This window comes from Simochromis diagramma, unplaced genomic scaffold (genome assembly GCF_900408965.1).
Source record: "Simochromis diagramma unplaced genomic scaffold, fSimDia1.1 OVJJ01000107.1, whole genome shotgun sequence".
NCBI classification, from domain to species: domain Eukaryota; kingdom Metazoa; phylum Chordata; class Actinopteri; order Cichliformes; family Cichlidae; genus Simochromis; species Simochromis diagramma.
The window spans coordinates 2044692-2066144 of record NW_024387209.1 but is presented as its reverse complement, the minus strand read 5'-3'; the positions used below and the strand labels follow the sequence as shown (position 1 = coordinate 2066144).

Below are 21453 nucleotides of genomic sequence, written 5' to 3'. Positions count from 1 at the left end.
GGTTTGAGAACCAAACCTTCAGAAACACGAGGACTCGCTGACAAACATGCAGAGGACGGTTTTCATGTCTCCACCTGCCGTGACAGACTCCCCCGCCGGAGTCAGGAGCTGCATTGGTGGCTGTGACATCACTCGAGTTATCTCACGTCTGAGTCCGAGGCTGCTGCGGGATGAAAGGCTGCGAGGTGTGTTTGATGTCACGGAGGTGCAGTGTGCGTTGGCGTGTAATTTGCCATCTCTGCGTGGAGTTTGCTTCCACCATCCCCCTCCTCACCTTGATGCACAATGTTTCCAGCTTCGTGTGACAACAGCAGCCTTTACCCATCTCCGTCCAGCTGTTTCCACCTGTGCTTGAGCGGCAGCGACCCTCTCCGTCCGTCTGTCGTCAGGTGGAGGTGCGTTTGATGTTCGGTGTCTCGTTTGGGGGGGGGGGAGAGCACATTTACTACCTTTATGTGCTTCCCAACCGAAAAGTGGAAGGAGAAAGTTGCCCTCAGCTGCTCGTCTAATCTCGATTAATCCCACTAATCATCCACCCGGCGTCAGAGGCCGAGGCCTGACGGTGAGGAAGAGGAGGGTGAGTTAATCCTCCCCCGCACTCCTCCTCCTCGGAGATGAAGGGAGGCACTTCAGAGATGAGAAGTCGTGATGAAAGAAAGCGCTGAGAGAACAAGTTTCCACTCAGGATTTCGCTTTAATTTAGAAACTGATCAAAGGGGCGCAGGTCACGTGACAAACGGCAACCGCAGACCCACTTCTCACTTCCACCTTAAATATTTCAAAGTTGGAGCGGTGATGAAGCTGCACATGCTCATAGTGACACTGGGTCTAAACACAAGAGGACCCCCCTAAACACAGCATATGTGTAATCTTTGCTGTGAGGTACCTGAAGGTAAACAATGTTTTTAAGGTGGATTTATTCTTTCAATCTGCTCTTTAACAGCCCAGAAGCCCGTAGCTTCATATTGTTCCAGTGTGCAGATCTAAGGAAGCCACTTTTCCATCTTTTTCGTTTCCTCATAACTTCATAGGTTGGGAGATATCCAGCCTAAAGGCAGAATCACTTCCTCAACTTCATTAAGGCGGAACTCCTTAGTGTGTTATTACTGCGATCATCAGCATGAGCCCGGTGTTTCAGGGACTGTAAAACAGGAGGGAGAAACTCAGATCTATGTTGGAATCTAGTGGTTCCTCTGGAGATGGAGACCTCTTTCAGACTTTTCAGTTTCTGCGTCTTTATTTTTATGTTTCTTGCTTACTGTTTGGGATTAAATCAGTGCACACTCAGGTTCAGTTAAACATCACTTAAATGTTTGTGTGTATTCCACCGTCAGAAGCTCCTCAGCTCCTCTTTCTGCTGCTTCTTCCACCTCAAATTTGATTTTGTGCCCCTGTGGGTGCAGCTTTTGCCTCCATGGCTGCCCGGGAGGCTTCAAAGAGCTTGACAGACAGAGAGGAGAAAGAGGAGGCTCCACCCCTGCTTTAGAGGAGGCGGTGCAGACGGTAAAACCAGAGCTGGAGTTTGCTCTCGCGTGACGCCGCTACTGCCCAGCTGACTTACATGCAGATCAGAGCAGGAAGTAAAGCCACAGCTTAGGGTCATCAGGTCCTCAGCATTTATTTTAGGAAAGTTTTCAGCCTGCTGAAGGGAGAAACCTGCTCCAGAATATAAAATCCATGCTTCAGTGTCCAAAGTTGGAAGACTGAAACTGCCAAAAAAGGGAAAAAAATTATCAAAATAATAATAAATAATAGATAATAGATAATTAAAAAACAAAATAATTGCAAGTATATGTATGTATATATGTATATGTATGTATATGTGTGCGTATTCTAATTCATTATTCATTGTTGCAAAAAGGGGGCTGTACTTCAAAAGGTTATGTAAATGAAAGAAAAAGGGAAGAAAATCCAAATTTAAACAGGAAGGTAAATAAATGCAGGTATTATTTAAAATGAAACACATACAGGAGCAAACCAAATCGGAAGCATTCATTTATGTGAAATTTGATAAATTAATTAATAGCCATGAATGTTTTTTAATTTTTTGTTGTTGTTGCATTTATATTTGTTATTTATATATTCATTAACACATTTATTTTTTATTTTAGTACTTTTGGTCCTCCATAGAAATCTTAATGCCATCCTGTTTGTTTTTCATATTGCAGGACAAAAGAATTGTATTACAAAAATAGAGATAAACAAGCTTCAATGGACAAACCAATAAAATAAACACATAAGTAAAATAGTGAATAAACACCTAAAATGTCAATTAGTATATTTTTTATGAATAAGCTGTTGCATATATATATTTTATTACTTCATTCTTTCTTTCTAATTTGGGATTTTCAGTCCTCCTTAAATGTGTTTGAATGAGTGAATAAATAAACTGTTTGCACTTAGTTTTTCTTTAAATTGGAATTTAATTTAATTCAATTTTTTGGTTTGTTTTTATTTTGGAAGCTTCAGGCCTCCATACATTTTAGCCATAGTGAGGAGAAAATTGTCCTTCTCAGTGTTGGTGCCGCTAACAGAGCCTCTAAAATAGCCCAGGCTCTGCTGTAAGAGTAAATAATAAACACGTGGTTTAACACTCCGGCTCCTGTGAGGTCTCCGCACCGTGTTTCCCCATCATCCTTTGCTGCTGCCGCTGGCCGGTGTTGAGTGTGTGTCTGTGTGTGTGGAGCGGAGATCGCTCAGAGTGCAGCGGAGGACGGTGCGGTGGCTGTCCGGTCCGGTGTTTACTGTCGGCGGGTTAAAGTGTGAGCGGAGGTCCGGATCTTCAGCTGGAAATTCAGCGGCATTTGGAGCACAAGTGAAGCGGGTTTGAGGAGCGAGAGGCCCGGCTGGCTGCTGCGCGGCGCTGCGGGGGATGTGCGCACACAATGGGAGACGGTCCGGGACTCGAACAGCGTCTCCCCGCCCGGTTTGGTTTGTAAAGACACCGGAGCTGGAGCCGGGACTCAGCGCGGAGTGAGGTCCTCCTCTGACCGGGCAGGACGCCTAAGACACCGGGAGGAGCTCAGCTGTGAGCCCCGTGGGAGCCGCGGAGGACGCGCCTGTGTGTCGTGAATCCCGCTGGGATGAACCCCGAGTGTCTCCTGCGTTCCAAACCGCTGTTTACACATCTGGATGAAGAGGAAAGCCTGGGTTTGGAGCTGGTTTATGGAGTTAATGCATGTTAGTTTACTGGATTTACCCGCAGACCCATCAGCAGCCTGCAGAGGTTAGTGCTCAGAGGATAAAACTAAAGGAGCAGTTCACAGTTTCTCTTTGAATCCGAATATTTTAAAGTAAAGGAGCAGTTCAGTTTCTCACATGAGCTTTGAAGGAGGCGATGTACCTGCTGGACAGTAGCAGCTCTGAGAGGATGGAGAGAGGAGCTCCTCAGAGAAAGACTGTGTACCGGATCTCCCTCACGCTGGTGAAGAGGGAGAGCTTAGAGGATGAGGGCTCGGTGCCCCGGCGGGCAGAGAACCCAAAGGTGGGCGCCTTCAGGCGTGAGGGGTCGGCAGAGGTGCAGCGGGGAGGTCTGCTGGAGCAGCTGAAGGAGGTGGAGGACGAGTCGGAGGATTTCTCTTCTTCCCACGGCTACATGCGGAACTTTAGGACGTTCAGCACGGGCCAGCTGGAGCTCGGCAGGCTGAAGATCTGCAGGAAGCAGCTGCTGCAGCGGGGCGCCAAGGCCACCAGTCCGCTGGCGGAGCCCGGGCAGGAGGACGGCGGCGAGCGGGAGGTGGAGGAAGCACCACAGGCGCTGGTGGAGAACGGTGGTGTTGGCGAGAAGAAGAAGAAGCTCCTGAAGGCGAAGAGCGTGGAGGAGCAGAGCTCGGAGCCCGTGAGCAGCGTCGCGAAGCTGGCCCACTCTAAAAGTAACGGGGAGCCGTCCACAGAAGGCCCCCCGGAGACTCCACCTCCTCTGAAGCGCCCACCCGGTCTGCTGCGCCGCAGCTTCAGCTTCAGGCACTGGAGCGGTGGTGAGCTGCTGCGCCTGCGGGCGCTCTCCAAAGACAAACACCACAGCAGCTCCGGCTGCATTGGCCAGGACGCCGCAAAGAATGACGAGCCGGCTGCGCCGCTCCCCACAGCCCGCCTCCTCGACCCCACCAGAGAGAAGAGCAGGACACTGGAGGTCGGCGCCGTCCTCAACAAGACAGACTCCATGTCCGAGCTGAGCCGCTGGGAGAGGGCGCAAGGCAGCAAGAACCGCACACTGGACAACAGCGACCTGATGCGGCTGGCGGAAGAGAAGGACGCTGCCGGGGCAGCAGGTGGAGGCTTCCTGCTGCGGGGAGGTGGGGGACGCTCCAGCGAGCGGCGCCTGGTTCGCTTCTTCAGCGGGATCTTCTCCAGGAGGGACGGTGCTTCCACGTCCACGCCGGTGGGGAGCCCTAGCACCAACAGATCGCTGCGCCGCAGCCGGAGGACGGCGCTGTCGCAGTCCAGCACGGAGAGCATGAACGGAGGCAGCGCTGACGGTAAACACGTGACCACAAGGGTTTGAGTGTGTGGATGTTTGAGTGTGAAGTGTGTGTTTGTTTTAAACAGCAGGGTGGTGTTTGGTTGAGACTCTGCTGCTGTTTGTCTTTCATTACTCGGAGCTCAGCAAATTCAACACAAGGCAGAGCGCCATCATCCATCCATCCAAAGGATGGTGAGACAGAAGCCAATGAAGGGTTAAAAATGTCAGACAGGAAGTAGGAACAGGGAGCAGTTTGACTTTTATCTGCAGCATCCTCTTTCCATGGAGAGGGGACGAGTGGAAAACATGACAGATGAGAGGAAGTGCATTAGTTGTTGTTCTCACAGATGGATGTTTTCTCCATCAGCCTCTGTCCTCTGCAGAGGAACCTTAAAGGCTCCATAAACGAGTCCGTGCAGGACCACAAAGACTAAACACAGAAACAAACACATAAAGCAGAAATCATTTGTAGCTGTCTCGGCTGATGCAAGGTTTGTTTAGAGGCTTTTATTCTGAAGGAGCTCTGTTTTGTCCTGTTCTTAGGGTCTCTGTGACCTTTCCACAGGCGTTGGGTTCTGCAGGTCTCTCAGAGGTGGACTAACAGGTTTAGAGTCTGATCACACAGAGGAGGTGGGGGTGGGTGGATGGTTGTGGTGGTGCAGGGCATGGCTTCACATGTTTGAGATTCCTGAGGCGTTAACTCCCCCAACCCAGCGAGCTGCCAGATGATGGCGTCTGGCAGGTAAGCTGTTGTTTCTGCAGACGACCTGTTTGTCCTGAGAGAAGTCCTGAAACTGGAGGCTGAAGTGTGGCTGTTCACACCTTCAGCAGTGTGGGAAAACCTTTCAAATTAAAATAACTAAAGGCAGCAGAACAATTAAATGCTGCTTTTCTCATTGTTCCCTCACATTTTGCAGATTAATCAAGAAAATATCTGTCAGCCCGATTTCTTACTTTGTTACTTTTTCTCTTTCATGTTCACACTGACCAAGAAAACCTCAGCAGGGAGGCCTTTATTTTGAAGTTCAACGTTCAACTTCTGTTTCTTTTGGTTTTTGAATGACTTGATTCTCTCTTCTGGCAGCGCGTTCAAAGGTTTACGCCTCCGCAAGACGAAGGCAAGCCAGGCTTTTAACTCCTAGTTTGAAGGCACAAAGCATCGCGTTTAAAATGCTGCAGCGCATTTTAACAACTGCTCCTCACCGCAGAGCGCACACACTCTTACGGCTTGTGTTTAACATGCTGCACGCGGCTTTCAGGCCAGCGTTCTGTCAGTTTTGAAGTTTAAAAAAAAAAGGGCTCAGTGTTCCTATCAGAAACACCGGCGCGCTTTGGTGCTCATATTGGTTGTTTAGCATGCCGTGCTACACAGTAATATTAACAAATTAATTTTATTTATATAACACCAAATCACAACAACAGTTGCCTCAAGGCGCTTTATATTGTAGGTAAAGACCATTCAATAATAACGGAGAAAACTCCAACAATCACATAACCACTTGTGAGTAAGTGCTTTGGCAACTGTAGGAAGGAAAAAAAAACTCCCTTTTAACAGGAAGAAACCTCCAGCAGAAGCAGCCTCAGGGAGTGGCTGGATGATGATGATACTAATAATAATAACCAGGAACGGCGCATTTAAAGAAAATAATCTGTGTTGTTTAATTTGGCTAGACTCTTAGGTCTAAATGAGCTTCTAGCACCGACATACATGCTTCTCGTTGGGAGTTTGGCTTCATTAGCTCCACATTAATCATAATAACCAGAAGTGCTGTAAATGATTTAGAAAATGTTGTTGGGCTCTGCGCTCTTTTAGTCCATGTTTCGGTCTGTTTGAGGTATGAAATGTGGTGTAATGTTGACTTCACAAGCTCATGTTACCTTTTTTTAAGATTCCATGTTCTCCGTAGTAATCATTTTAATAAGAATAATAACTGTAATTAGTGTTTAATAGTTAGGAAATAATGTGTTTGGACGCTGTGAGCGACAGCTTCCTCGTCTTGCTCTGACGTGCCACTCTAATCTCTCTAGTCGATCAGTTTTTTCTTGTCATTTGACTCAACACCTGTATGCGCTTACTTCATCCTGCTGCTGCGTCCTGATTGGGTGATTTCAGAGCACCTACTCATCGGTGTACAGAGGGGAACTTTTTTTTTTTTTTTTCTGTCCGAGGCCAGGGATTGTTGTCTGATAAAGACGGCCCCTGACCTCGCTGTCTTAATGGACTCGACTGGTGTGTGTGTGTCTGTTGGGAGTAAATGTAGGGGAATGTGTGCGTGCGCGCGCGCGTGTGTGTGTGTGTGTGTGTGTGTGTGTGTGTTTGACCTACATCCGTAGCCATGCAGAAGTAATATGGGCTGTAAAAATGCACACACACAGTCTTGGATGCCAATTACTGCGTCTACGTTTGCATCAATTTATCTGCTTTTTCTCAAAGACACTTCTTCTCTTTCTTTATCTTCCAAACACACACACACACACACACACACACACACACACACACACACACACACACACACACACACACACACACACACACACACACTCGTGATTCTTCAGCAGCTGAAGCTCCTCCAGATGAGTCGAGCTGTTTCTCAGTTATAGCTTTGATCCTCCTCTCTGCTTTGCCTCCATACATAAACCTCACACACACACACACACACACACACACACACACACACACACACACACACACACACACACACACACACACACACACTCACTACAATGGGTATAATAGGGAGAAAATCCTATTAGAGGAAATGCTGCAGCAGGGAGCAGAGATGGAGGGATGATGGAGAGATGACTCTTCTCCTTCCTTACTTCCTTCTCCTCATTTCTCCTTTTATTTTTATTTTTTTCCTTGCTCGTCTCCTTCTCTTTATTTGACATCATTTTCTGTTTCCTTCCTTAAAGTGTCACCTGTTCGCTATCCTAACTTTGCCTCGTTTGTTCTTCATTTCTTCTCTTTCTGTAACTCCACTTCTTCTCCTTTCTTACTTTTCCTTACCTCGTTTTCTTTTCTTGTTTCCTTTTCTCCTTGCTAAATTTTCTCCTCCTTCATCCCTTCATTTCATCCTTCTTTTCTTTCTTCATTCCTTCACCTTTCCATCCTTCCTTGTTTCCTTCTGTCCTTGCATGCTAGTCTTGTGTGCTCCTAATTTAATTCCTTCTTGTTTCCTTAACTCCTCCTTGAATCTTTTTCTTTTTTCTTCCTTTCCTTAACTCTTATTTCTTGTTTCCTTTTTATCAATCTTCCCTTCATTGGGTCCTTATTTCCTTCTCTTTTTGCCTTATGTTTTTCATTCCTTTATCCCTCCATTTGTCTTTGCTTGACTCCTTTTCCCACCTAGCTTTCTTTCTTCGTTTGCCCAGTTTTTCCTTTTTCCTTTAAATTTCTTTCCTCAACTTTTTTTTCATGTCCTTTTTTTCTCCATCCTCTGGTCTGCTTGTTTCTTTCTCACTGCCTAATTTCCTTCATCTGCTCCTCTTTCCTTTCTTCTATTGTGTCCTTGCTTTATTTTCTTTCCTTGCTTCCTTCCTTATGTTCCTCTCCTTGATGAGTTTAGTGAACTCCAGACAGAAAGAAGATGTTAGATTTGATCCTGAAAGCTCCATTTACTTCATTTGTCCATGCTGAGGTCAGTTCGCAGGCCATTCAGTCTTTAAAGCTGGCTCAGTTTCTTCTCACTTAGGTCCAGTAAAGAGCATTATAGTCCACGATACAGCTACACAGAGCAGGTTTAATTTGAGTTTGTTCTGCAGAGCCGAGGAAGCAGAAGTGGGCCAGATGCTGTCCTGGTTCTGGGTCTCCGGCGGGGACTCTGGCTGTATCATTACTGCAGGCGGGTCAGGCCGGCGGAGTGTGGTGTGTTAAAATAACCGGACCCGAGTGTGACTTCAGGCCGCGGCCTGGAAACCATCAGCCTTCTTTATTTTTAACAGCACTCGCACCAGAGTCTGTGAGGAAAACTGTGCATTTAACAGACAGGACTCTCTGTGTTTCACAGCTGCAGAGGCAAGCTCTTCCCTCTTTTCTCTGCAGTGTTTTTAAATAACTGCATAAGCATGTGACGGAGCTGTTCGCTCATTAAAGAGCTCGGAGACGCGTCGATGTTGTAACACTGTTTTCACTGCTAACCTTCAGTGTTAGAGCAGCGACGCCTTGGCCTTCTGCCGCTCCCTCCTCGCTGGCAGCGTATTAGCTGGCTGCTGTGTCGCCTCAGTGCTGGAGGTTGTTCAGGGGTCAAAGAGCATGTGTGGAAGGTCAGTGTGTGTGCCTCCTCCTGCTTGTCCTCCTCCTCACTTCTTCTTCAGAGCCAAGTCGGCCCGTGTGGCGAGGCTTTGTGGCCTCTGTGAACAGAGCCGTGAAGCAGCACGCTCCACCTGTGTGCAATGAAAACCATTGATCACAGAGCTGACAGCTGATTTGTCATTGATTGTGTTAGTTTAAACCAGACGTGACCTGAAGGTCCTGCTGATGTTCACCACGTTTGCCTGGGTCAGTATCAGCCTGGTCTTTTCCTCACTGAGCAATATGACCTATTAACTTATTATCGGCATGGGATCAGCAGATACCAAAAGCTGAGGTGTTAGAGATGGAAAAAGTTGGAGCTTTGCATCCCTAACTTAAGCATATAAAGCCTCAAATGGTCCTGGGCCCGGTCACACTGCAGTCTTTATAAAATCTCGATTTATTTCTTACTAAATTTAATGTGGCCTTCGTCACTTTAATGGTCAATATAATAAACGTCTAGAGTCTAAGTGGTTAATAAAAGATCAGTAACGGTTTTCAAATGGACCAAAATCCAAAGGTCGTGGTGCTTGGTGTGTTCCTAATATTTTGGCTCTCTTGTATTTTAATAGATGATCATTTTGTGTTAGACTGCACACTCCTCAGGCTTCTTCATATCAGTTACTGGCTGACTGAGCTTAGCTTGTTTGTGTCCTGTAGTCCACGACTGGCCCAGTGACGTTGGCGTGCCGGTTGGAGTCCCACCCCTCCCCTCCCGGCAGCTTACAGCTCTTACATAAGGCTCAAATCCATCCGAGGACGCTCGCTGTTATGCTCTGAATCACCCCTCTGATACGCAGCATCAGCAGCAGAGCGAGCCAAAGTTGAGATGCATCCGGGACGGCGGTAACGCCTGATGTAACCACGCTGAAACAAACGCCTCCTCCTCCTCCGTTCTGTAGAGAACAAAGGGAGCAGAGCAGCCGAACTGATGAGCTAAAGATGCTAATAAACCTGGAATCAGTTTACAGACTGATCTGTGACTCAGACCAGCTCTTTACTTCACCTCTCCCTCCAATGCTTTTTGTCTTGAGTTAAATTGGGACATTTTTTTAGTCTTGGCACTAAAACAAAGAAAGTAAATAAAACCGTTTGGGTTCATTTTCATTAGTCTTCTATCTTCCTGTCAGAACACACCCAAAAATGTTGTTTCCTGAATTCAGTACAGCATTAACAAACTGAAGTGGTTTCTGAAAGGATTCTTGTCAAACATTAATAAGCAAACAGATTTTTATTCTGCAGTCTGAACCCTCACGTCAGTTTAAAGTTTAGTGTCTGTATCTGATTGTTGCCTGATTGTGTGTAGTTTTCAGTAGCTAAAAATAAGAAAAGCCTAAAGATGAGTCATTTTGTAGACAGACAAGTGGATGTCGAGAGGGAAGCAGATTCACACATAAAGATGGAAACGTGGCTTTTTTGGCAGAGTGCAGAGTGTTTTGGCCTCTGTACAGAGTGACTCCTGCACGTGGATTTCACTGATTGTTGCTGTGGATGATTGCTGATGGTTATTTGTGTGTTTCATCCTTTGGCTTTTCATTTTTGTGACAGATCCGGGAGAGAAGGACAAGTGCTGCCTAAGCAAAAACCTTAGACTGTGAGATTTCCATCAGTAATGGGAACATTTAAAAGTTCATGTGTACTGTAAGGTAATGCATACAGATTTAAGGTTTGACTCTCATCATCCACTGGAGCACAAACTGGGTGTCATCAGGACGCTACAACATAGAGCGAACACCATCCCCACAGACAGAGCTGCCAGGGAAGCAGAAGATTACATCAAGAAGGCCCTGAGTAAATGTGGTTATCCCAGCTGGACTTCTGTCAAAGCTGGGAAGGCGCCTAAAGAAAGGACAACTGCTGCCTAAGCAAAAACCTGTAGCGATCCCGTATGTGTCAGGAGTATAGGAACAGTTAAGACGCATTTTCTCTAAACACATTATGAGTTGATAGTCTAAATATTTTGTGGACATACAGTGGGGCAAAAAAGTATTTAGTCAGCCACCGATTGTGCAAGTTCCCCCACCTAAAATGATGACAGAGGTCAGTAATTTGCACCAGAGGTACACTTCAACTGTGAGAGACAGAATGTGAAAAAAAAAATCCATGAATCCACATGGTAGGATTTGTAAAGAATTTATTCGTAAATCAGGGTGGAAAATAAGTATTTGGTCAATAACAAAAATACAACTCAATACTTTGTAACATAACCTTTGTTGGCAAAAACAGAGGTCAAACGTTTACTATAGGTCTTTACCAGGTTTGCACACACAGTAGCTGGTATTTTGGCCCATTCCTCCATGCAGATCTTCTCGAGAGCAGTGATGTTTTGGGGCTGTCGCCGAGCAACACGGACTTTCAACTCCCGCCACAGATTTTCTATGGGGTTGAGGTCTGGAGACTGGCTAGGCCACTCCAGGACTTTCAAATGCTTCTTACGGAGCCACTCCTTTGTTGCCCAGGCGGTGTGTTTTGGATCATTGTCATGTTGGAAGACCCAGCCTCGTTTCAACTTCAAAGTTCTCACTGATGGAAGGAGGTTTTGGCTCAAAATCTCACGATACATGGCCCCATTCATTCTGTCCTTAACACGGATCAGTCGTCCTGTCCCCTTGGCAGAAAAACAGCCCCATAGCATGATGTTTCCACCCCCATGCTTCACAGTAGGTATGGTGTTCTTGGGATGCAACTCAGTATTCTTCTTCCTCCAAACACGACGAGTTGAGTTTATACCAAAAAGTTCTACTTTGGTTTCATCTGACCACATGACATTCTCCCAATCCTCTGCTGTATCATCCATGTGCTCTCTGGCAAACTTCAGACGGGCCTGGACATGCACTGGCTTCAGCAGCGGAACACGTCTGGCACTGCGGGATTTGATTCCCTGCCGTTGTAGTGTGTTACTGATGGTGACCTTTGTTACTTTGGTCCCAGCTCTCTGCAGGTCATTCACCAGGTCCCCCCGTGTGGTTCTGGGATCTTTGCTCACCGTTCTCATGATCATTTTGACCCCACGGGATGAGATCTTGCGTGGAGCCCCGGATCGAGGGAGATTATCAGTGGTCTTGTATGTCTTCCATTTTCTGATGATTGCTCCCACAGTTGATTTTTTCACACCAAGCTGCTTGCCTATTGTAGATTCACTCTTCCCAGTCTGGTGCAGGTCTACAATACTTTTCCTGGTGTCCTTCGAAAGCTCTTTGGTCTTGGCCATGGCGGCGTTTGGAGTCTGGCTGTTTGAGGCTGTGGACAGGTGTCTTTTATACAGATGATGAGTTCAAACAGGTGCCATTCATACAGGTAACGAGTGGGGGACAGAAAAGCTTCTTACAGAAGACGTTACAGGTCTGTGAGAGCCAGAGATTTTCCATGTTTGAGGTGACCAAATACTTATTTTCCACCCTAATTTACGAATAAATTCTTTACAAATCCTACCATGTGGATTCATGGATTTTTTTTTCACATTCTGTCTCTCACAGTTGAAGTGTACCTCTGGTGCAAATTACTGACCTCTGTCATCATTTTAGGTGGGGGAACTTGCACAATCGGTGGCTGACTAAATACTTTTTTGCCCCACTGTATATGTAGTCACTGATGATGAAAACATGAACAAGATCATGACTGCGTCTCCTAGAGTCTGCATTCCTGTACATCCAAACGGCGTGACCTAGATTACTTGAGTTTAGTCACTAATGGCGAACCCTTCCACACCTTTTTAAATGAATGAAGACCTACTCAGAGTTGGTAGGAGCAGGATGATGTGCATGTTCAAAACACAATAACTCTCACCAGAGACCAATGCCTACATCCTGGTGTCCTTTCTGAGGTCCGGGCTGTAAAAGTGTCTCTGTGAAGGTTCGGAAAAGGCAGCGCTTTCATCGTAACCTATTTGCAGTCCCATCAAGAGGATATTTTGGTGGGAAATGTAACCTTATGGTTTCTTTGAGGAGATAGAGGTGAAGGAGGAGGATGTGAGGAGGCAGTGGGAAAAATCTGAGTGTAAGAACATGTCAAAGTGTGTCAGAGTAAGCGTTAGATGAAGGCTGGAGCGCAGTTTAAGGCTGTTTGTTTCCAGGTGAAGTTCCTTCCCGCCCACACTTCTGTCTTTATTCTGTAGCCTCCGCCTGCAGTCTGGCTGATGGGGGTGAAGGTATTATGTTTGCTCTGACAGCGCTTCAGTTAAAGAGCTGTTTCACTGTAGAGAGCATTTCATTACAATGAGAATACTGATGCACTTCAGCCGTTTAATACCTGCTGTAATCCTCGACTGTTAGACAAACATGTGGTGTGTTAATAGGCTCGAGTTACGTCTTTCCAGTCCTTATGTAAAGATTATTCAGGTAAACTGAAGCTACTGTAGTGTGTAAGCTCAAACTGCTACTCCCTTTAATTAATGAGCAGCTTTTGTTAATGAAAGAACACTCGGAGCCTTTTACAGCCTCTCAGACGTGTTTGTTTCTGTTTTTGGGTCTAAATGCACAGACGCAGCATCGTTGCTCTGATTAAATGAACTCCTGACCATGAGTGTGTTTCAGAGTGTGTGTGCAGCAGTTTGTAGCCGGCGGTATGACGGCGGCTTTATTTGATTTGAGATGAGGATGAGAGCGGCCGGCGTGCTGCCAGCCAACCAGCACTGTGTGTGTGTGTGTGTGTGAGATGGGGGATGGTTTTGTTGGACTGATTAAAAGGCTGATATTTGGGTCAGTGTGTGTTTGTGTTAAGCCGGTGACAGTGAGTCTGACGAGCACTGCTTATTGATATTGAGTCTATTAATGGACTCTGTTCATCGATTAGGACTTTATTTCACCGTTGATCGGCTCACTGATGACGCAGCTCCGCCTCACAGCTCACTCTCACTGTGTAAAGTTGCTTTTTAAATAATTAATTTACTTATATTCATGTAATAATTCTCCACAGTGGGTCTCTTGGTGATTTCCAAGGTTTCATGTTGGACATCTTCAGATTTTTGAGGTCCAAACTGACATTTATATTAAAATCAACCAACATACGATACTTCCATATCCTGTCTGATCTAAATGAATGGCGAGAGAGCCTAACCTTCATTTCAGTGGTCACTGAGACATAAAAACTGCATTTATAGCACCAGAAAACTTTAAAACTGTCATCAGTCAGCCCTGAAAACAGCTGCTGGAGGCTTCTCTCCTTTAAATAATGCCTTTGTCCAACGAGACGTTGCAAGAACTTATTTTGGACATAATCTGGGCAGCTGAAGGTCAGATTGGAGAGAAGCCACATTTGTACTTTTAATTACTGACGTTTCATTGTTTCAAATCATTTCAGTTGATTTCAACCTTGTGTTTCTCCCAGTAACGAGTATAAACTGGAACGCAAACCTCTGTTGTGAAAGTTCAGAGAAACTAGGAGTGGTACAAATGTTTGTCAGCACAAGATCCCAAGATTTATACTTATATTCCTGGACGTGACACCCCTCCCCTCTTTTATCAGCAATTTCCATCAGTCTGGGCTCATATCTACTAGAAATGGAAGATTTTCCAGGTTTAAAGCATGAAGTCTAAATTTATACACAAAAGTTTCTTTTTCTGTCACACCTGAATCCCAGGACCCACCAGCAGGAGGTAGAGGCACATTTTGTTTTATAGCCACAAGCTTTCCAACTTGCACAAACCTTCTGTGTGACGTGCAGCGATCAGATTTAACCTTTTAACCAAAATAAAATTGCTCGACACGTCTTATTTAAAAAATCTGCCATAAATAAACCATCAGCTGTAAAAAGATCCTGCAAAAAAGAAATAATTTTGTGGACTTCGGTGCAGCTGAGAAGTCATGACTGACACAGCCAAGACCAACAGACCAAATCTGTGAATTTTCTGTGCACCAGGCTGTGTTTACACACTGTATTTTAAGGAGGTATTCAGAGGATGTGGAAGTGAGAACAGAGCAACTAAAACACCTTTTCCCCTTATTTGTTTGCATGAGCAACACTTTTTATCAATGAACTGAAGTTCTTCCAGTTTAGAAGGTGAAAAGTTTACATGTGGAGGCTTAAGAGCCAGTGAACTCCTTCATGGTGTCTAAGCTGAGGGTCCGGGTTGTCCGAGTATCTTTGCTCTAACAGTGAAGGAAGTGCAGCAGGTGAACATCTGTGTGTCTGTGACTCACATGCAAAGGTTCGTAAGCATGTGATCAAACCACAAAGAGTCCGTTGGACAGTTTTGCATAATTTCCCTGCTGCCTCCTTTGAGCGCAGGTCAGAGGAGACCCTTCACAGTGTCGCTGTGCTCCTGCAGGAGCGACGCCGATGATTAGCTCACTCTGCGTCTCCATTTCTCAGGCGTGAACACAGCTGCCCTGTCAGAAAGAAACGCACCTGCAGGCGCTGCATCTCTGAGACTCGTTTCACTCCAAAGCCTTGCCGTTGGGTCCCCGTGCCAGCAGCTCCGCTATCGCCGTGGCAACTTCCTCTTTGCCCTCCTGTGGCCTGGGGGAACAGCTGAGCGAGTGGTAACACACAAAGCTCTCTGTTGTCCGAGACTCTGCAGGTTTCCGTGCCCCGAGTGGAAACCTCGGTGTTTTAAACCCAGCTTCTCTGCGATGGATCTGCAGACCCCCCGCCCCCTCCCCATCCCCGCCATCTCAAACCCACTAATAACACCCCCAATGCAGCATTGGTACACAGAACTGAGCAGCTTTGACAAGTCTGAGGTCAGCGGAGGGGGCCGGGCTGTAAGTGTAGATGATAATGATGATGTTGGAGGACAAACTGCTCGTATGTCAGCATATTTCCTGCTTTACAGTGCTGATGAAGGCACATTCAGTGTATTTAAAGCAGCGCAGCAGCGTTGCCCTAGGCGGACTCAGTTTTCTTTCTCGTCTTTTTACAAATTATTAAACAAAACTAAAGCAGTGACACATCATCACACAGATTCAGCTGCAGACACACAATAGGATAAGGTGAAAGATCTGATTCTGTTTCTTAGATATGAAACTTTAAGCTTTTATTGGTGTGAAATGTTGAATACACTGCAGTGTAACAGCACAATATACTCTTAAACTGATTTACATTTTAATGTTTGAATAATCGGATTTTCCCAGCCGGGGCAACACAAACACATTTCCATGTAAAGTGATCACTGAGAGAGAAGGTTTGAGGCAGCAGGATGACTTCTAGTTATTTCAGCAGCAGTTTGAGGATATTTTAGCATCGATCTGGACCGAAGGATCAGATCACACCTTTGCTATCATCCCTTGGCATCCTGAGCTTCTCCGAGCTCCTCAGCCTCTCCCTGGGAACACACCGGGAACGAGTACTCGGTCATCGAGTCTCTAGCTGTTTGTGGCTGTGTCCGCATCAGACTGTACTCCAGGCTTCAGGCACCGGGTTATTTTGAGGTTAGCTTGTGTCAAAAATAGACCCAGTGCTGTTTCCAGAAATCAAAGAGTTGCTCTGGGTCTTTTCTAAAATGTGGATTTTGTTGAAACCTCGTCTGGAGTGAACTTCATCAGTGCTGGTGTCTCAGTGATGTAGCACCCACAAATTTTGGACTGTTGGTAAAATTCGGCGACTTGTAGAGACAACCAGAATGTTGGGAGGTTCCCAAATTAAACTTTTCTCAACTAACGATTTGTTGATATACAAATAATGGAAATTGAAAAAATGCTGAACGTGCACTAGACTCCAACCATCAGCTGCACAGCAGTGCTCAACGTGCGAATCTCATCCCTTGTGTCCTCGATCTCACACTTTCGGTCACTCTTGACAGCTCGTGGCCATCGGTGAGCGTAGAAGTTTAGATCAGTGGGTAAACTGAAGCTTTGTACTCGAGCTAAGCTCCCTATACTAATGGAATATATTTTCAGCGTTTATCTGAACATAGAGAGAAAACACTGAGTTTCAGAGTTAACACAGCTGCAGGTTAACTGGGCTCCTTACATGCTTACATTCTCCTTCAATGATTCATGATACCAGTCATTCCTGAACGCTGGCTTTATTATTTTCAGGACTTTAACCGGTTTTGTCTCTGCAAGGAGAAGCCAACGACATTTCTTCCCCCCGTGCACGATCATGTAAATCATTCAGCAGCAAAGTTGGGCCTGCCGTTTGCTTTGCGTCTTGCATGTTTTTGTACATTTGTAGAAGTTTTGTCAGCGTCAGCATGTGACAGAAAGCATGTGGGTGTTTTATAAAACCAGACCCGGCCTCTGTTCCCGCTCCGTCCTCTCAGGTTTTCCCGTCCTGCTAAAGCTCATCGTGTGCTGACCTCCGCCTTTTCTACCCTCTAAATGCACGTGTGTGCTTCTCTATTCAACTCGAAAATGTGTGCGACATGAGACCTGGGTGCTGACATGAATACTACTCGCACCAGAAGGCCATCGGGGTTGGAGGTCAGCTCCATCTAACCCCCGTTGCTCTCATGAAGTGAATAGAAATGTAGAACTTAAACCGTTTGCAGTAAAAGTGTTGAGCTGCTGAGCTGTAAAGATGGAAAACTGCCTGGTCATGACTGCACTTCAATCATAGAGGTTGCTGGTAGGGCTGGGCCATATCATACCGTTCACGGTTATTCAAAAGTGTCAGAGTAGTAAAGCTGCTTTTCAATTTAAACCCTCACTCGTAAGTTTAGTGAGGACAGCTGTGTGTTTGCATGTGTCAATGCTAATTAAACCTGTCTGACAGGTTTAATTAGCACACCTGCTCACATGCAGACACACACACACACCTTGTTTCTGTCCTTCGATGAACAACTACATTTATTTTCCAAAACAAACAGTTATTCCTCGTGTTTGCAGGATGTATCCACTCTTAAAGGGACACGCCACTGAATTTTCTAATAAAAACCGAGCAGATTCAGATAAATTCTTCTTCGTTAGTCAGCAGAGTCGACAGCTTTCATAAGAGGTGCTTTAGGGTTTCCACATTTTTCATTTGAGCTCAAAATCCCCCGAGTTTGACTGCTCAGGTTTCGGGCCTGCAGGCTGCTGCTGCCACCATCCCAAAGAGATCATTAGAGGGGGGAAGGATGGAGGGAGGGGAGGAGCGTGGGAGCAGAGAAGATAGAGGGAGGTGGGAGAGGAAGCAAAGAAAGGATGAGAAGGTGGTGATGAAGGAACAGGAGGGATGTAGGAAGAAGAGAGGTAACAGAGTCTGCCATAAGTATATGCGGAGCAGTTGCGGTCATCCCCAAAGCCTGTTCTGAGCTGGATAAAACCCCAGGATGGTGGTGAGGAAGGAAAGGAGGAAGGATAGGAGGTGTACCCACACTGGATCCTGAGCCAGTAAATCAGAGTTTCACAGGAAAAGCCATCCATACTGGAGGATACCTAAATATATAACACACAGAAGCATTCCCTGCAAACACATTACATCACTCAGTCATAAATTGCTAAGTTGCAGAATCACCCGCTTGTGGCACTATGACAACATCGCTGTGTGGTCACAAAATGACCACAGTTATTTTGTGGCTTATATTTTTGGGCTTGGTTTTAGACTGGGTTTGAACTGGTTTTAGACTGGTTTCTGACATGGTTTTGAACTCTTTTTTAAAAAAGTGGTTTAAACTGTTTCCTGGGCTTGGTTTGCACCAGTTTAGCCTGGCTTCTGATGTTTTGTGAAGTTCTTTTAATCTGGTTTTGTTCTGTTTTCTGACTTGATTTGCACTGGTTTTGGTTGGTTGGTTAGTTTGGTGTCTGACAAGTTGCTCCATAGTGTAGTGGTTTACACATTCACCTAACAAGCGAAAGATCCTCCTGTTTGAATCCAGGAGAAGACAAAAATGCCTCTGCGCACTCCTAAAAACAGTTGAGGAATATTTAGGAATTGCCAAATAAAACATGTGGAGTTACCCGTTGTCAAGTTGTTTTAGCCTGACTCCTGATCTTATTCTAAAGTTGTTTTAAACTGGTTACAGACTGGTTTTGTTCCGATTTTTTACGTCATTTTGTTTTGGGGCAACTGCTTTTTGAGTGTTTTCTGAATTCTGCAATTGCTTGGTCTAAGACTGCTTTTTTGGACTTGACTTTAGGCTGGCATCTCGCATTGTTTTGTTTTTACTTTAATTTTGGTCTTCTGTCTCTACATGTAATCCAGTCTGACTGAATGATGTTGAGATCAGGAGCTTTTACATTGTTTACAGAAAAAAATGATTACAATAAAGAAAACAGTTCTCCTGAGATCCAAAGCAGGATAAAAATAGATAAGCAATATCCAGAGGATGTGATGAAGGAAAAGGAGGAAAGATAGGGGGAAATGAAGGAGAAAACAACTTTAAAGCGCCACTGAAAATGATAAAGTCTGATACAAACACGCACACAGAGAGAGAGAGAGAGAGAGCGAGAACGTGTGTGTGCGTTTAACCTTCATACCTGAGATTAATGACTGTGGGGTTTTTATTAAAAAAACAAATCTCCTGGTATTGTGAGTATTTCCTCCAGATGTGTGTGTTCATTTCTCTCTCTCCCTCTCCCTCTCTCACACACACACGATCTGATTAAAGCTGCCTGAGGGGAAACCAGGAAGTGGCGGCAGGAAGAGGATGGCAGGCGACCAACCGTGGACGAGTCGAGACAAAGAGGCCGTGTTGTGATTGGACAGAGCTGATGAGATTGTAAACAAAGACAAGTTAAGCTTCCAGGCGTCGTCGAGCCAAATGTTTGAGGGGAAACCTGAAACTGTTTGATCAGACGTGGTTGAACAGACCAGGGGTGTTTCAATATGTCGACGTGTCGCTTTATGGCCGACCTATCAACGTTTTAGATGCTGACACTTAAATCACTTCAGCCCCTTTCAGTACATTATCTGGAACTGATCCTGATTGGAGGAAGTGATCTGAGCTCGAAGCATCTGTAACTCTTCACTAAAACTTCCAACTTTCTTCAGTAATCCTACAAAACTTCAGCAACACTTGCAGTTCCTTCACTGCTAACAACTAAACGCAGCTTTAAGATGCTCTTCAACTCCTTTCAAATTTTATTAATATAGAAATCAGCCCTAAAACTCTTTCATCACATTCATTTGACCTGCCACTTCAACTTCCTTTAGCAATGATCTTCCTTTCAAACAACACTTTGCTAGTCTCATATATAAACAGGGACCAGCATTGGCTCCAGACTCAGAAGCTTCAGAGATTCAGATTCAATTGATGCTTCAGCTGCTTTCGGTTCTCAATCTCTAACTTTATCCTGATGTTTTACTTCACCTGAAACTTCAAATTACTCTTTAAAGCACTTTCATCACAACTTTTTTCACTGCTGACACTTCAACCTCAACAGACCCTTCAGCTCTTTTTAAAACTTTCAGTTTAATCACCTCTTTACTGAAAGTCTTTATCACGATCATTTAAACTGCCCCTTCACATACCTTCAATAATCCTCGTAAAGCTGTGATCTTGACTTCCTTCAAACACTTCGACTGACATTAAATATTTTCTTCAAGCTGACTTTCAAGTTTCAGCTTCAACTCTTCTGCTACTTCTGATGTGAATCAGTTTGCCCTGAAACTCTTTTACATCAAATTCATTTGAACCACTTCTCCTTCTTTCAGTAATCACCATCACCAAAACTAGACTAAACTGAGGGACACATTTGGTTGAGACTCAAAGGTTTATCTTCAACTGACTCTTCAATACCTTCACTTAGATCTACACTTTCAGCTCACTTTATATTGCAACCACAACTTAGCCAAAAAAGTTATACACTATATGGGAACTTTTATAGCAAGAAATCTGTTGTTCTGCCTTGCTTAAGGACACTTCTTCGGCCTCTGACATATGTAAAATCATCCTTTTGGTGCCAAGAATTGAACCAGCACCTAGAGCAGGACGATATGACCAAAAATATTTATCACGATATACATTTGAAAATTTGCGATATAGCTGACGATATAATTGACACTAGACAAAATACTTTACAACTCCACAACTTTATTAGTGCAAAAAAACCCAAAACATTAATCTATTTTCACTTAAACAAGCAGCTGTTTTTTATGTGCATTAAAGTTATATAAAAAATTTACAGTGCAAATGCAAATTCCTTGCTGACAGTTAAACTAAAAGGCATTTCCAGTGGAAATTGTCCGACATATCCTCAGCATAACCATGTATAATATCCACAAAACTTAAAAAGAGGTTATACACACACACACACAATACGGTAATATTATGTTGAAGCACAGTACGTATCACTCTGCGAGGCTCCTGCCTACGATAGCCGTAATGCTCCAACAATCCATCAAGCAGTGCGGGTTCGTAGCTTAACAAAGTCGTACTGAAACATTTGACAGATTTTCGAGCGCCGTGTACGACATAAAATCGTTTTGAGGTCAGTAAACACAACCAGAATTCATACATAAGGCACACGGGATTATAAGGGGCACTGTCGACTTTCAGAAAAATCAAAGGATTGATTTTAAGTGTGCCATATTTTCCAAACAACACTGTAATAACAACGGCCGCTAGCATGCTCTACCAAAAATTGTGCTTTGTTGTGTATCTGACGGAAGAAAGCTAAACCAGTTCCACACCACTGAAGTTGCAGCATTTTTACAAACCAATTCTGGTTCCTCTGTTTCATTCAACGATCCGCTTTCGCCCTTCTCATTCTGCGTCGCCACCATGCTTTTTCCGCCATGTGCGTATGAAAACAAAGGCACTGCGCATGCGTGTTTTACCCATATTCTATCGCAATATTTCATTTTCTTATCGTTGCCCAACATTATACCGGTATTCCG

At 44.9% G+C, this 21453-nt stretch overlaps 1 protein-coding gene across 7 annotated transcripts in view; it reads left to right on the top strand.

The window, feature by feature from the left end:
- The window catches only part of agap1 (ArfGAP with GTPase domain, ankyrin repeat and PH domain 1), a 173532-nt gene that overhangs the window by 44975 nt on the left and 107104 nt on the right, over positions 1–21453 (top strand). For 3 of the 7 annotated variants that reach the window (XM_040051519.1, XM_040051522.1, XM_040051520.1), the window contains exon 1: positions 2375–4478. The exons of 2 other annotated variants lie outside the window; for them this stretch is intronic. In XM_040051519.1, coding sequence (XP_039907453.1) covers positions 3338–4478 — 1141 coding nt within the window. In that variant the 5' untranslated portion in view covers positions 2375–3337. Of the gene's footprint in view, positions 1–2374; positions 4479–21453 lie in introns of those variants that run through there. 2 more of the 7 variants (XM_040051521.1, XM_040051518.1) reach the window with 1 other exon arrangement.